At 37.8% G+C, this 15,582-nt stretch overlaps 2 protein-coding genes across 10 annotated transcripts in view; one reads left to right on the top strand and one right to left on the bottom strand.

The window, feature by feature from the left end:
* The window catches only part of TRIM37 (tripartite motif containing 37), a 151,156-nt gene extending 142,717 nt beyond the window's left edge, over window positions 1–8,439 (top strand). For all 9 annotated transcript variants that reach the window (XM_060133971.1, XM_060133969.1, XM_060133963.1 and 6 more), the window contains 2 exons: window positions 7,335–7,428; window positions 8,106–8,439. In XM_060133971.1, coding sequence (XP_059989954.1) covers window positions 7,335–7,428; window positions 8,106–8,201 — 190 coding nt within the window. In that variant the 3' untranslated portion in view covers window positions 8,202–8,439. The remainder of the gene's footprint in view (window positions 1–7,334; window positions 7,429–8,105) is intronic.
* PPM1E (protein phosphatase, Mg2+/Mn2+ dependent 1E) overlaps window positions 1–15,582 on the bottom strand; it is a 192,210-nt gene that overhangs the window by 12,968 nt on the left and 163,660 nt on the right. The window contains exons 2-3 of the mRNA XM_060133973.1: window positions 8,897–9,015; window positions 3,068–3,267 (exon numbers count right to left, since the gene is read on the bottom strand). Of these exons, the coding sequence (XP_059989956.1) occupies window positions 3,068–3,267; window positions 8,897–9,015 (319 nt within the window). The remainder of the gene's footprint in view (window positions 1–3,067; window positions 3,268–8,896; window positions 9,016–15,582) is intronic.

Raw genomic sequence — 15,582 nt, 5'->3', positions numbered from 1 at the left:
GAATCTAAAATATGACACAAATGAACTTATTTATGAAACAGAAACAGACTCACAGACATAGAAAACAAACTTATGGTTACCAAAGGGGAAAGTGGGTGGGGAAAAATAAACTAGGAGGTTGGGACTAGCAGATACAAACTAAAATACATAAAACTGATAAACAACAAGGTCCTACTGTTTAGCACAGGGAACTATATTCAATACCCTATAATAAGGCATAATGGAAAAGAATGTGAAAAAGAATATATATATGTATTCTTCAGAATACATATATATATATATATATATATATATTCATATAAAATAACTGAATCACCTTGCTGTACACCAGAAACTAACACAACACTGTAAATCAACTATACTTCAGTTTTTAAAAAAAGATAATGTATGTTTACTTGGACTAATAAGAAGTGTACAGAAGGAAATAAATATCTCTAATCCCACCATCCACAGACAACCAGTCTTTTTTCTATAAATGTAAATTTTTAATAAAATAAAATTAGAATCATAATGTACATAAAATTTTATATCCTGCTTTTTGTTATTTGCCTTATCATTAGCATTTCCCCCAAGTCATTAAGTATTTAAATGGATAAGTACTATACATCTTACGAGCATATCATAGTAATCATTTCCTATATATGACTTAGATCATTTCCAGTTTTTTATTAGTGACTATGTTGTATAAAACATTTATGTCAAACAAAACATGTAAGAATTTCCTGCATTTCTTTTACCTTCTAAAAGTAAAAGTGAAATTATCGGGTTTCCCTGGTGGCGCAGTGCTTAAGAATCCACCTGCCAATGCAGGGGACACGGGTTCGCGCCCTGGGCCAGGAAGATCCCACTTGCCACAGAGCAACTAAGCCCATGCGCCATGACTACTGAGCCTGTGCTCTAGAGCCCGTGAGCCACAACTACTGAAGCCTGTGAGCCTAGAGCCTGTGCTCCACAACAAGAGAAACCACCGCAATGAGACGCCTGCACACCACAACGAAGAGTAGCCCCCACTCACCGCAACTAGAGAAAGCCCGCACGCAGCAATGAAGACCCAATGCAGCCAAAATTAAATACATAAAATATTTTTTTAAAAAAAGTGAAATTATCAAATCAAAGGGTGTGAGGGGCTACCCTGGTGGTGCAGTGGTTAAGAATCCGCCTGCCAATGCAGGGGACACGGGTACGAGCCCTGGTCCGGGAAGATCCCACATGCCGTGGAGCAGCTAAGCCCATGCGCCACAACTACTGAAGCCCGTGCGCCTAGAGCCTGTGCTCCGCAACAAGAGAAGCCACCGCGATGAGAAGCCCGCAAAGCCGGCAAACCAAAACGAAGAGTAGCCCCCGCTCGCCGCAACTAGAGAAAGCACATGCGCAGCCAAAAATAAATAAATAAAAAAATTTAAAAAGGGTGTGAAAATTTATAAGGGTCTAAATATATGTTCCCAAATTGCCCTCAAGGTCTGTTTCACTACAGCAAAGCGCTCCTTTCTGAGTGAGGTCTTTGGGTTGATTTTTGAGGCAAAATGAAAACCAACCAGGTCAACAAACAGCCATGATGCCCTCAAACCTGAGTATAATCTTCAAGTGGGTGCAGTGATTTAAGGGCTGTTTATCACAGTACAGCCTTTAGGGGTTACATTTGCACAGGTGTGGTATTAGCTGATCTTTCTTGTAACGTAAGCACCAATTACCAGCCCACCATCACTGCTTACCAGACCTTGACAGTCAGCTAAAATTTAAAGTTAGCTGCTAAATGAAGGAAACAGTGTGCTTTGTATAAATCACTACATTGTAATTTTTAAGTTATGGACTTGAGTGAGGAAAAGCGGCAAGTGACAGGCATAGGAAACAAACCTACATCTGTTTGCATTAACATAATAGAAAAAAAAGAGGAAGATAAGAAAATGGTTATTAAATTGACAAGGCTCATATGATCCAATTTGTCAGTCACAGAGATTCATGAAATGCAATTCCAGCTACTTTCCTATCTCAGAAACCAAGATTTAAAAAGTAAAGTCACATGAGATCAGAAAACTGTCTTAGTCTTAAATTTATTCTTTTATGTTTGTGTTTTGTGTTGCTTCAGAAACATAGTAATGTGGGAACTTAATAGACAACGTTTGATTATACTATAGAAATAGGTTCCTTTTAAAAACAGCTTTATTGAGATATAACAGCTTTCTTTTTTGTTTATATGTTTATAGAATGTCTCTGGAACAGCTTTATTGAGATATAACAGCTTTCTTTTTTGTTTATATGTTTATAGAATGTCTCTGGAAGGTTACACAAGGTCTGGTAACTTTGCTTGCCTCCGTGGAGGGGATATGAAGTGTCTGAGAGACAAGGATAAGAGAGGGATTTTTATTTTCCAATTCTAAACCATGTGAATGCATTACCGATTCAAAATAACGTAAAATACCTAGAGTCTGTCATATACAGTGAAGTAAGTCAGAAAGAAAAAGACAAATACCGTATGCTAACACATATATATGGAATTTAAGAAAAAAAAAAATGTCATGAAGAACCTAGGGGTAAGGCAGGAATAAAGACGCAGACCTCCTAGAGAATGGACTTGAGGTTATGGGGAGGGGGAAGGGTGAGCTGTGACGGGGCGAGAGAGAGTCATGGACATATACACACTAACAAACGTAGTAAGGTACATAGCTAGTGGGAAGCAGCCGCATGGCACGGGGATATTGGCTCGGTGCTTTGTGACAGCCTGGAGGGGTGGGATAGGGAGGGTGGGAGGGAGGGAGACGCAAGAGGGAAGAGATATGGGAACATATGTATATGTATAACTGATTCACTTTGTTATAAAGCAGAAACTAACACACCATTGTAAAGCAATTATACCCCAATAAAGATGTTAAAAAAAATAAATAAATAACGTAAAATAGTTCCTTTCCTTTCAACTAATGGAAGCAAATTTGTGCCACTTTGCCCTTAGTCCTATTCGAACCTATCAGAGATATTACTACAGCATATTAGAAGTTCTCTCGGTAGAAAACAGGCCTGTGGTGGTGTTTTGCTTTCCAAATCTCACTGACACTTCAGAAGTGCCCTTTACCTCTAGGTTGAAGAGCATATTGAAGTCAGGAATGCAGACATGTTTGTCCTCCATTTTCCTGCGCATGTTTTTGATGGCATGGATTGATGTCTCATAATAAAGCTGGGGTCTCCTGCGGAGAGGGAAGTCTTTCACCCAGCTGCAGCAAATCTCGTGTAGTTTACTGAAGACAGAACGGGCCAATTTCACTGTCTCAATCTCTGTGAAAGAAACAGAAACCCCCAGTGAAGACCCTTGTAAAACTGCTTTTCACTTGCCTGCTTGGTAAAGACCAAAGTAGGTCACCTTGGTCAAGCTCCTCCTTAATAGAAGAAGTTCCTCCTTCTCAAGAGAAGCGAAATGTTGCTGCTGAAGAGAGAAAATGACAACCTATCTAGCAGAAAACCATCAGCCAGCAGCTGCCACTAAGATATCCTTATGTCATGAGGAGAAAACCTCTGAGCAGGGCTGATCTATTCCTAGGCTGGAGTTCTTCCAGCCGGTGAAGTGCTCTGGCAACACCATCTAGTTCAGAGCACTTCTGTTTGGCTGCCAAGGTTATCATCTGGAAACCCAAGCCCCCTGTGCTTAGAAGAATGACTGAAATATGAACAGTGGTCATCCAACTAATTGGAATATGAAAGCCTTATGAAAACAGATCATTCATTTATAAACAACACGAATAAGAAGAGTTTACTTTGATTACCATTTGTCTTAAGTCTCTCTCTTTCTTCCTGACCTTTTCCTTTACCTCACTCCAGTTCCCTTACTTTTCTTTCCTGTAACTGATTATAATTCAGAACTAAATTATATATTTTTGTTATCTGATGTATTTTTAAATTAAAGTGGTAGGCAATAGCTTAAATAGTTTAACCAAGAGGTTAACAAATGAGTCTAAAAGTTTGATATTTCTCTAAGGAAAACATGCTTACATTCTGTCTATGTGTATAACCCTAGATAGAAGAAAGGAGATAGCAATCAGACGATTCTTCACCCTAGACTATTAAGTCTACTACTTGACCCATTAAGTGGAGTAGACTAAGCTCACTTCTGAGGCTCCCTTGCATCCCTCAGTGGATGGACAGGTGTGTAAGCCTTTCAAGCAACACTGAATAGTACTGAAGAGACTGTATCTCACATCATCTCCACTCAAGCGATCCTCTACTCAAATTGCAGCTGTTGAAATAACCAAGGGAAGATTAGGTTATCTCAGGCCAGTATTTTAGAGGGTCCCCCTACATCCCAAGTAAACAAATTTAGAATTCTCCAAAAAAAATTTTTTTTTAACTTTACTCAATCAGATACAGCTTGACAGCCTGAGAAAACGTGTGCCAGGTTGGCACACATGCTGCACACGCCTCTCCTGATCTAGAGCACAAATCTCAAAGAAGAGAGATTACGTGTTCTAGAATGGCCTGGGAACTTAGACTCCCAGTTCTTTATTCTTTACCCTGCTGTTGCCTGAATCTGTAACTTTACCTGTTTTCTTATTCAGAATTCTTCTTTCAGTGACTATACTCAGAAAGCTGGTCTCAAGGTTTTTGTTGCTTTTCTTTTTCTCATTAACGTAGTACAGGGTGGCAAACCATGTTTGTGACTTTGTCCCCTTTGACATTTTTGTATAACCGAAAGTCAGGGGTACATTTGAAAGAGAAAAGAAGTTCAAAGAGCAAGCACAACCTGAGGAGGTGTGTATAAGAGGTTGTCTACTGAGGCCAGTAGACAACCCAACATTTAGCAACTCCAATCTTTCTGTTTGTTTGTTTAAAGCACCAGTTACCAGAGACTGTCTCTTTCAGCCAGCAATTACCTATTTGTATCTCTCCAACCCATCTGGTCTCTGCAACAGCATATCCCCCCCCAAATCCAGACCCTACATTTGGGTGTGCATTTGACTCAATCACAACAGAAGACTGCAAAACAATAAGTGAATTCAGAAACTTTGAGGGAGCATGGGGTGGGGTGAAACAAATAACTGATATTAACTACCAGGATAGTTCCCAGATTCCCAGATAATAATATAAAACATTATATCATACTTTGGTTTGATTATTACTGTTTATATGACTCTTAGTATATATACCTCTACTGTCCATTCAGGTAGTTTACTAGCTACATGTGGCTATTTAACTTTAAATTAACTAAAATTACATAAAATTTAAAATTCAGTTTTTTGGTCACATTAGCTATATTTCAAGTACTCAGTAACTATATATGGCCACTGGCTACCACATTGGACAATGCAGGTAGAGAACACTTCCATCATTGTGCTGTCTACTGGACAGCCCTGGTGTAGACAGATTAAATTGATCAAGGGAAGCAATACCAGCTTTCTCTGATATTCAGTAGACCACTAGATCTGTCTTTGATCACACCATCTATTATAGCTCTTACCACAGTTTTAAACAATGTATAACATTTATTGACTATATGCTACATTCTATGTCTCTGGAACATTTCACAAACAGGCAATACCATTCTCAGTGAGTACTGCCTGTGACTCTATGTGAGTCTATCTGTGAGTCTATCTGACTCACACCCATGCTCTACTTTTCCCAAATTAGATAGCAGATAGAGACTGTGTCTTAATTGTCCTGGATCAGTCATAGTAAGTACCTAGCAGATAGCAGGAGCTCACAAGATGTTGACTAAATAAATGAATAAGCAAACTTTAATAACCACTAAAATATTAAAATATTTGTATGCTTCTTGGTTGTTAATTCTTCTTCACTGATCTCTCCAACTGTTTCTACAATGACGCCATTCTTTAAAAATTACTATAACTTTATAACGTGCTTTAATATGAGGAGAACTAATTTTCCTATCATTCTTAACTTTAAAAGACGTCACTTGGGTAGTTTGACATGTTTATTCTTCCAGATGAACTAATTATTTTGTCAAAGTTTGAGGGGGAACTGTGTTGCCATTGTGTTTGGGATCATATTGAATTTACAGAGTTATTTGGGAAAAAATTGACTTCTTTTTCATATTAAGTCTTATTCGGGAACAAGTTATACTGTTTCATAAATTTAAATCCTTTGTTTGTTGCTCAATAGAATTTTAACATAGGTCCTTCTTATTTCTTACTGAATTTATTCCTAGTTATTTTATTTATTTGCTACTCTGAGTCAGAACTTTGTTTTCATGTGTTATTTGCCACCTAGCAAACATTCCTCTTTCTACCAGGAACATTTCCTTCTCTACTCTCAGTCCATGTGCATCTAGGGGTAAAACGTTATTCAGGTCTAGCCAATTAGGAACCACATTCCTCTGGCCACAGTTATTCGTTCAGGAAAGGGAAATAACCTAAGCTGGGCTGATTACAGTGAATCCTGTGATTTATGTAGGAGCAACTGAGTAAAGTCGCTCTTATTTTCCTGCTTGTTTTGAACCTGGGCAGATGAACATCTGGTGCTCCTAGCAGCCATTTTGCCATCCCACAGAACCTGAAAATAAAATCAAGATGAAAAAGAGTACAGCTGATGGTTGGAGAAATGCCAGGTCTTTATGACATCATGTGAAGCCTTGAATCTAGCTGTGTAGCCCTTACCTGAAGGGGAGCCAGTAAATTGTTTTGCTGAAGCCAGCGGTCACTTGCAGCTAAAAAATTCTTTAGTATATACTTTAAGCATACCTGCTAGGTTTTTGGTTTGAGCCAAATCTGGTCCTACAGTGTCCAAGATGTATCCATCTAGTTCTACTCTATTAAGTGTATTTTAAAAATTAGGAATGAATATTGAAGTTTATCAAATGCTTCTTTGGGCATCCTTAGAGATTATTCTGTTTTTTTCTTTTGACCTATTAATATACAAATTATGTAATAAATGTCCCAATATTTTTGTTTTTTTCACTGCTGTTTCCCCAGGACAGTGCTAAGCTATAGTAAGCCCTCAATAAGATTTTTTACATTGATTACTAAGACTTATCTCTCATTCCTTATTTTAGTTTTGTCTTAGGCAAGTTTTGGTATCAGTGTTATGCTGTGCAAATTTTCCTTCTTTCCCTATGCAATTGGATAATTCATTTTAAAAAGCAATGGAATTATCTGTCTTGTTTGAAAATGTTCACCTGTAGAATCACCTACGCCTTTTGTCCTTTTTGACAATCTTCTCAATTTCTTTCTTCTTAGGTAAAGTTTTGTTAACTTGTATATTTCTAGAAGATACCCAGGTTTTCAAATTTATTTTCACAAAGTTTTCATAATTTCTTTTAATATCCTCTGTATTAGTGATCATTTTCACCTTCTTGTTTTTAATTTTTACATTGGTATATTTTAAATTGATTTTAGGTTTTCTGGACAGGAGTTATGTCTGCCAACAGAAATGCAAGGTTGTTTAACAAACATTGTTAGGGATGACATAAACATTAAAAAGAACTTTAAGGTAAGGATTTTTCTTCTTTAAGTCTGTTTTTGGAAACACCTAAGAGAAAAGTCAAAGGGCATTTCAGTGGGGACTTCAGTGCCTTTAAGACAATGACAGCAGGCCTTATTCAGTATGCTCATTTCCCACTCTGATGTATGGCTAAACACAATACGCCCTGTAGAGATTCTCCTCAGTGCAGTTCACACTGAGTGATTTGGGTTAAAGAGAGGAAGGACGTGCAAACAGTCTGGAACTATAATAGATCATTCTGAATCACAGCAGTGGCACGGAGACATTACTGGGTAGTCTCTTGGGAAAATATGAAATCTGAATGACCAATGATATCCACCAAAACAATAATCCTTAATTACACTTTCGCTATCTTATGGGGGTTCAGAAAATTCTTCCAAAGTAGGCACGTAGGGCAACACTTCCATCTTGCTACGTTAAGTATTCTCCTGCAGGAAGCGGTGTAAGAACATCAGTATATAAATAATTGCTGCTTGAAATGGAAAAATAAAATTAAATTAAAAAGGGTGCGAAAAAGAGAAAATTGTCCAAAGTAGCAGTCCACCCCCTCACAGCTGTAAATTACTCATCAGTCGTTAATGTCACTGTACTGAGCTGGAGCTGAGTCAGCCATCACCCTGGCTGCAGTGAAGCAGAATTTAATCTCCCTCATCTTTTCATTATAGGGCTTTTACTTCATGCATCAGTACAAGAGGAAAGACCAATGCTTTGCAGCAGGAATTCCATCCAACTTGACTCTGGAACAATTTGGTTCCAAGTGAATCAATTACTCTCAGTAAAAACAAGCAGAGGAATTCCTTCTTTGCCAGTTTTCTGTCAAAAATTATCTAGAGAGATAAAGGGAGAATAAGAATGTTTATTTTTATATCTGCCTCACATTCTCTGGAATCCAGCTGTCCTGATTCATTAATATACGCTTTGTTCCTTCTGCACCATGTTTAAAGGCAAATGCTTAAAATAGAACAAACAGTGAAATATTAAAATTCCCAACAATTTTGAGTAGCCATTCCCTAAGTTTTACAACAATTGGCATTTTTTTAGTCTGTCAAATATGTATAAGCCTAACACATTAATAAACATGCCTTCGTTAATAATTAAAGCCTCATAATTTACCTGGAAAAAAGATGTACAATGATCCAGGCAATTAAATCACATTACATAACTGTCACCTCTCCATTTATCTAGGTATATTTATGATAACATACTGTTCCGATAATCTCTCACTCCAGTTACCTTCATGTGGTTTCAAAATATGCCTGTATTTTCCCCTCTTTTCCCTACTTTTATTCATTAGTTTGAAAAAAATTTTTTTGCTTTTTTTTCTCTTGCTACTACTATTAAAATCAACCAGTGGGTAAACATAATTAGATATAGTATTTTGTAGACATTTTCTGTGAATCACTACACAGGAGAAGATTTTAATATTTTAAAACAAATAATGCAGAAAAGTACTTACCCACAGTCCCCTCTGTGCCATCGGTTTCCTTTGGAATATAATGTGCAGAAAGATCACTCTGAAGGACTTCATCTGATGTGGCTCTGGCTAAAGCAGCAGCCAAAAAGGAAGGGCAGTTACTAAAAGAGAAAAAAAAAAGGCTATTTCAGTAAGAATTAGGAACCATCACATTTTAAATTATTACTAATTACTTATTAATTATTAACATTGTCTCAAAACAAAATTATACCTTTAAACAATATTCACTACATATTTGTTGAGGGCATATAATATGGTAGGCAGTCACCTAGGCACTGGGTATACAGTGGTGAATAACACAGATATGGCCCCTGACCTGGGGAGGCTTAGGGAGACAGATGATAAGTAAACAGATAGGATATAACTTAAAATTGCGATACGTTTTATAAAGGAAACAAATAGGATTGAAAGTATTAAAGGGAAGTACCTACTTAGAATAGTCAGGAATGCCATACCTCAAAGGATGAGAAAGACGCAGTTATGTGGAAGTGGGAAGCTGGGGGAGAATATTCCAGACAGAGAAAACAGCATGTGTACAGGCCCTTTCTGAAAGCTTGGTATGTTTGAGGAACCGGAAGAAGCCCAAAGAAGATAAAGTATAGTGGGTAAGGGGGAAAGTAGTGAGGAATAAGGTCAGAGGAACAGGAACAGGCCAGTTACATGGATCTTTTACTCAAAATGCAGGGGGAAGTAACTGAAGATTGTGAGCTAGACAGTGTCATAACCAGGCATATTAATTAAAATACTACTTTGACTGCTGTGTCAAAGAAAATTGGACGGCAGCAAGAATGAAGGAGGGTGACCAATAAGGAGACTGTTGTAATCCAGGTGAGATTTTTTTAAAAAAGTGATTTTGGAGAAAGAAAATATAGAACCTGCTGATTACTGTATGTAGAGGTGAGAGACAGAAAGGAATGAGCCTGAGTCCTAAGGTTTTGGTCTGAGCAACTCGGTGAATGGTGGCATCATTCACCTAGATGAAGAAACCAGGAAAAGACAGATTTGTGGAGGAAAAGGGTAAAGTAGAAAATAAGAATTCATTTTAGCCATGTTAAGTTGGAAAAATCTGTGAGATATCCTTGTGAAGGTGTCAGATGGCTAATTATATATTTTAGTGTGGAGCTCAGAGATGTCAGGAAATTTGGAAGTCATGAATGTATGGATGGGATTTAAAACTATGGAAATAGAGGGGAATTCCCTGGCAGTCCAGTGGTTAGGACTCCGCAATTCCACTGCAGGGGGCATGGGTTCCATCCCTGGCGGGGGAACTAAGATCCCACAAACTGCGAACCGTGGCCAAAAAAAAAAAAAATTTTTTTTTTAAACTATGGAAATAGAATAGATCACATAGAGAAAACATAAAAAGAGAACTACTATGGACCAGTGACTTCTATGTGCCTCCTGTTTTCCCCCTTTTGGAATAGTAAGTACCTTCCCAACATACGCATTGTATGTTGGGTAGTAGTGGGGAAGGGGGTAGATAATATGCCTCTTTAGTCCCCAAGTTTTCAAATCAAATGGAACTATATTCAAGGAGCTGTCATCAAGAAATTATACCCAAGGAATCTCACCTGGACCTGACCTCGCTGAGATCCTGAACCTCAAGCCTGAGCCTGATGCCATTAAGGGATGAAACTTTGGGAGACTTTGTGGGGAGGGTGAGTGATTTTTTTGCATGTGGGAAGGATGTGAATTGTGCGGGCAGAACAGACGGTGGCAGATTGTTTCTCTAAAAAAGGTCACAGCAATATTTCTGGTCCTACATGCTCTTTAAGAACTTTACCGTTCCAAGTGAAGAGGCAGAATCTGTTTTCCCTTCTTTGAATGTGAATGAGACTTTGACGAAAAAAAAAAAAAGTGGCAAGAGTGATGCTGTGACTTCTGGGATTTGGTCATAAAAGACTACAAGACTTCCCCTTGGCTTTCTCTTCTCTCTTCCTCTCTCTTCCTCCCCTTTCTCCTTTTCCTCCCCTTCCTCTGCCATTCCCCTCCCTCTGGGACATGGACAGGTTCATGTGGGTGTCAGCTGAGGCTCCCAGTCAGTGGCTGTTATCAACTGCCTGACATGTAATGGCAAAGGCCTTCAGATGATACCAGTCCCAGCCTGAGGCCCCAGACATCCTGGAACAGAGATAAGCTGACCCTGCTTTGCCCAGTCTTAATTCCTGGCCCAAAGAAACTATGAGCATCATAAATGATTGTTTTATGCCACTAAGTTCTGTGCTAATTTGTTACACAGCCATAATAACTGAAAACCCAACACTGAGAAGCTTGGTGGAAGATAAGGAACCTATAAATACTGAAAAGACAGCAAGATAAGTAAAAGGTGAACCAAGAGAGTAGAATATTTGAAGAACAGAATGGTCAACTGTGTCAATACTACTGAGAAGTCAAACAAGATAAGGGAAAAATCAGATACTGAATTTAATAACATGTAAATAAATCATCACTGACTGGGCGCAAAGACAATTCAATGGGGAAAAAAACAGTACTTTCTACAAATGGTGCTGGGACAACTGGACATCCACACACAAAATAATCAAGTTAGTGTCTTTCCTTACACCATATACAAAAATTTACTCAAAATGGATCATGGACCTAATTATAAGAGCTAAAACTATAAAAATCTTAAAAGAAAACACAGCAGTAAAACCTCAAGACCTTGGATTAGGCAATGGCTTTCCTAAATATGACACCAAAAATACAAGCAGCAAAAGTAAAAAAGAGTTAAACTGAACTACATCAAAATTAAAAACCTTTATGCCAGACTTCCTTGGTGACGCAGTGGTTGGGAATCTGCCTGCCAATGCTGGGGACACAAGTTCAAGCCCTGGTCGGGGAAGATCCCACATGCCGCGGAGCAGCTAAGCCCATGCGCCACAACTACTGAGCCTGCGCTCTAGAGACTGTGAGCCCCAACTACTGAAGCCCGCGCGCTCTAGGGCCCGTGCTCCACAACAAGAGAAGCCACCGCAGTGAGAAGCCTGCGCACCGCAACGAAGAGCAGGCCCCACTCGTCGCAACCAGAGAAAGCCCGCACGCAGCAACAAAGACCCAACGCAGCCAAAAAATAAAATAAATAACACTATAGAAATATTAAAAACACAAAAAAAAGAATTTTAGTGGTAGTGGTAGTACTTGGGCATATAACCTAAAAGGATGGAGTGTTGTAGTCTGAGAACAGGATACCTGTGTGTATGATTTTGGAGCTGGTGCAATTTTTGTGATAACAGGGTTTAGGTGGGACCAAGAAAGTGAGTGGTTTAGAAAGAGATAAAATTAAAATGTTTATGTTCTAAGTCCCCAAGGGAAAATAAAAAACTTAGAAAATTCTGTTTATCATTCATCAGTATTCTTCAAATTGTAGATTATGATCCATTTAGTGGGTAAATCAATTTATGAACTGTGAGCATTTTTTTTAAAAAAAGGAAATAGAATAAGGTGCATGAGGTAAAGGTAAGTATTCCAGATATATATTAAGTATATACTGAATCCTGATTATGATGAAAAAAATTTTGAAAGTTACTACCCTTTAACAATTATGAAATAAATTGATGGCATCCTTTGAAATCCAAATGCTTTTTAAACAATATCGCCATTTCTCCTTTCATGCCAAGTTAACCGAATTTTTCTTGATGAGTCAAAATCTTCCTTCATAGACCTAAATTCTTTGTCAGCATTGCCTGTCTTTACCTTTCATCACGCTTTATTTTGATTAACTGGACACATCCAGATATTTTGCCCAAGTGGACTTTTAGTATATAGTTATAACATTTACTTGGTCCCTTTGCTGTTTTAAAATTAATGTTTAAAAAAACCTGAAAACCTTTATTGCAACCTTGTTCCCAAGAGTTGCCTCCATAAAGGATATCTTTTGTATAATTATTAAACTATCTGGATCTCGTTCACCAAAGGTAAGAATGTGAAAACTTCAGAGAATAAGGCAAGAACCATTAGTCTCATTAATGTGTCATCTGCAATACATTTTTAGTCGCAGTTAATGTAATTTTTTACTTTTTGTCAGACAGAATGAAAATATTTTCAGTGAAGTAGGGAGGAGGATTAGCTGATGAATAGCTAGAGATAAAACATCAAGCTAGACACCTCACCCACATCAGCTATTCCTACATGTCAAAAAGCTACAACATTTAGCATGAATAAGTTCCTATGGTTTTGACTCTGATTGAAAGTGATTATTTCTGAAAAATCAGAATTGCAAATATATTTTAAAACATAGTCACATCAGAGAATATTTGATCAACTCAAATGAAAGCTTATCATTAAAGCTTGTCATTTCTAAGAGAACTACCGAGAGAAACTAACATGATAATAACATAGCAAACTGCTTGCTTTCATCGTTTCTCATACAATACTTGAAAGATCCCTATACAGCAGGTTTTAGAGTTTTAAAGTTTGGCAAATGTATTACATAGAAAATATCAGAGGAGGGCCAGTAATCAAGGCAATCTGGGGAACTGGGATTACAAATGTTACTATGTTGAGAACATTGCTGAAGAAGAGTATGATTAGAAATTTTTTAACTTTTGCAGTATGTGTCATTTTGGGGGACTGGCTCTTTTAAAATCAAATTAATCTTGTTAAGGCCCTTCAAATATAGTCCAAGAACACTCTTTTGCTATTTACTTATATTAACAGATATTTATAAGTGCTTATTACCATTCCTATCTTCAAGCAGTTCACATCCTGCAAATAAACGGAAATACGTTTTCATACATACCAATTTGTTACTTTCTTGTTTGTTTTGGGAATACAAGTACAGACTTTATATAGTCATAGATAAAAATAAAATCTTTAGTTTATGTCTAAGTCATATACGAACTATATGCATAAACACCTTTTGAACAATGTTGAGATATCATTAGGGGTCTGGTTAGTTTTAAATTTTATTTATTTATTTTAAATTAATTAATTTTTGGCTGTGTTGGGTCTTCATTCCTGCACGCGGGCTTTCTCTAGTTGCAGTGAGCAGGGGCTACTCTTCATTGAAGTGCATGGGCTTCTCATTGCGGTGGCTTCTCTTGTTGTGGAGCATGGGCTCTAGGCGCACAGGCTCAGTAGTTGTGGCGCATGGGCTTAGTTGCTCCGTGGCATGTGGGATCGAACCCATGTCCCCTGCATTGGCAGGTGGTTCTTAACTACTGCGCCACCAGTGAATTCCCTGGTTAGTTTTAATTTTTAAGTTTAGTGACATACATAAAAAAATTCCACTTCACAGGAATTCCCTGATGGTCCCATGGTTGGGAGTCCTTGCTCTCATTTCCGAGGGCCCAGGTGAGGGCCTGGGTTCAATCCCTGGTCAGGGAATTAGGATCCCACAAGCACAAAAAAGAAAAAAAAGAAAAAAAATTCCACTTCATTAAAGCTATTTGTCAATGAATACATGAATGCATATTTGGATTTCTGTGGATACTGACTTTTTCAATGTTATGTATGGTGAAGCAGAAATCCAGCTCTATTAAACTTCATACACTGAACTCTATAAACAAAGCACAGGGTCTTGCTTTAAGCTAACAATAGTTCTTCAGACACACAAAATAAAACTCAGATTCATAAATGTTCTGACTCTTCTTCCCTGCTGCTCAAATTGGCTAGTGTCATCTTTATCCTCAGACTATTTATCTGAGTAGGTCAGTCTCGACTCCTCAATTCTATTTCAGAAATAACCACAACCCAAAACATGCCTGGTGGAAGATTTTGAATTATAAAAATACAGTTGTATCCTAGTGACCTTGAACAGTTCAGTACTTATCAGTGTCTATACTGTTTTATTTTAATCAGTATTTTCCCAAATTAGTCCTTTAAAAAGCCATAGAGTATATCTGGGAGCAGTATTTAAGGATGAGGTGGATGTTAAATCATTGTTACAGACTGAAAGTTTGTCCCCCCCACCACCCAGATTCACATGTTAAAATTTTAATCCCCAGTGTAATGTAATTTGGAGGTGGAACCTTCGGGAGGTAATTAGGTGATGAGGGTGGAGCCCTCATGAATGAGATTAGTGCCCTTATGAAAAAGAGACCCATGAGAGCTCCCTTGCCCCTTCCACCAGGTAAGGACACAAGGATAAGACAATTATCTATAAGCCAGAAAGCATGCTCTCACTAGATACCAAATCTGCCCAGGCTTTGATCTTGGACTTCCCAGCCTCCAGAAATGTAAGAAATGAATTTCTGTTGTTTATAAGCCTTCCAGTCTATGGTAATTTGTTAAAGCAGCCCAAATAGACTAAGACAATCATTATGGAACTACTCAAATCATTATCATAATTAGTGGAGCACAAGGAAGGAAAACTTCAGTACTGAGTATGTTCATGTTTTTTGCTCTAGATGAGCATTGATTTCTTTAGATTTCATAACAGGACCAAGTCATAGGAGAATCCCTAGCATTACTTTCACCTAATGTGCTTGCAAGAATTTTTTTAAGTGATAAAGAATAATTAGGGATCACTTTGAAGCCTGGACATAAACACAAGCGAGACCTAAAGTTTCTGCCAACTTATTTAATTGCTATTCAACTAACTTGTTGGAGACAGATTATAGCATAAATATAAGGAGTTAGAAAGCTGGGTTCTAATTCTAGCTGGGTAACCTGAACAAAGACTCTTAAATTCTCTGGATTTTACTTCCTCAATAGAAAAATTAAGAAAT

The sequence above is a fragment of the Lagenorhynchus albirostris genome, chromosome 20 (assembly GCF_949774975.1).
Source record: "Lagenorhynchus albirostris chromosome 20, mLagAlb1.1, whole genome shotgun sequence".
NCBI classification, from domain to species: domain Eukaryota; kingdom Metazoa; phylum Chordata; class Mammalia; order Artiodactyla; family Delphinidae; genus Lagenorhynchus; species Lagenorhynchus albirostris.
The sequence above is the reverse complement of the archived record's forward strand: the minus strand, read 5'-3'. Positions and strand labels throughout refer to the sequence as shown.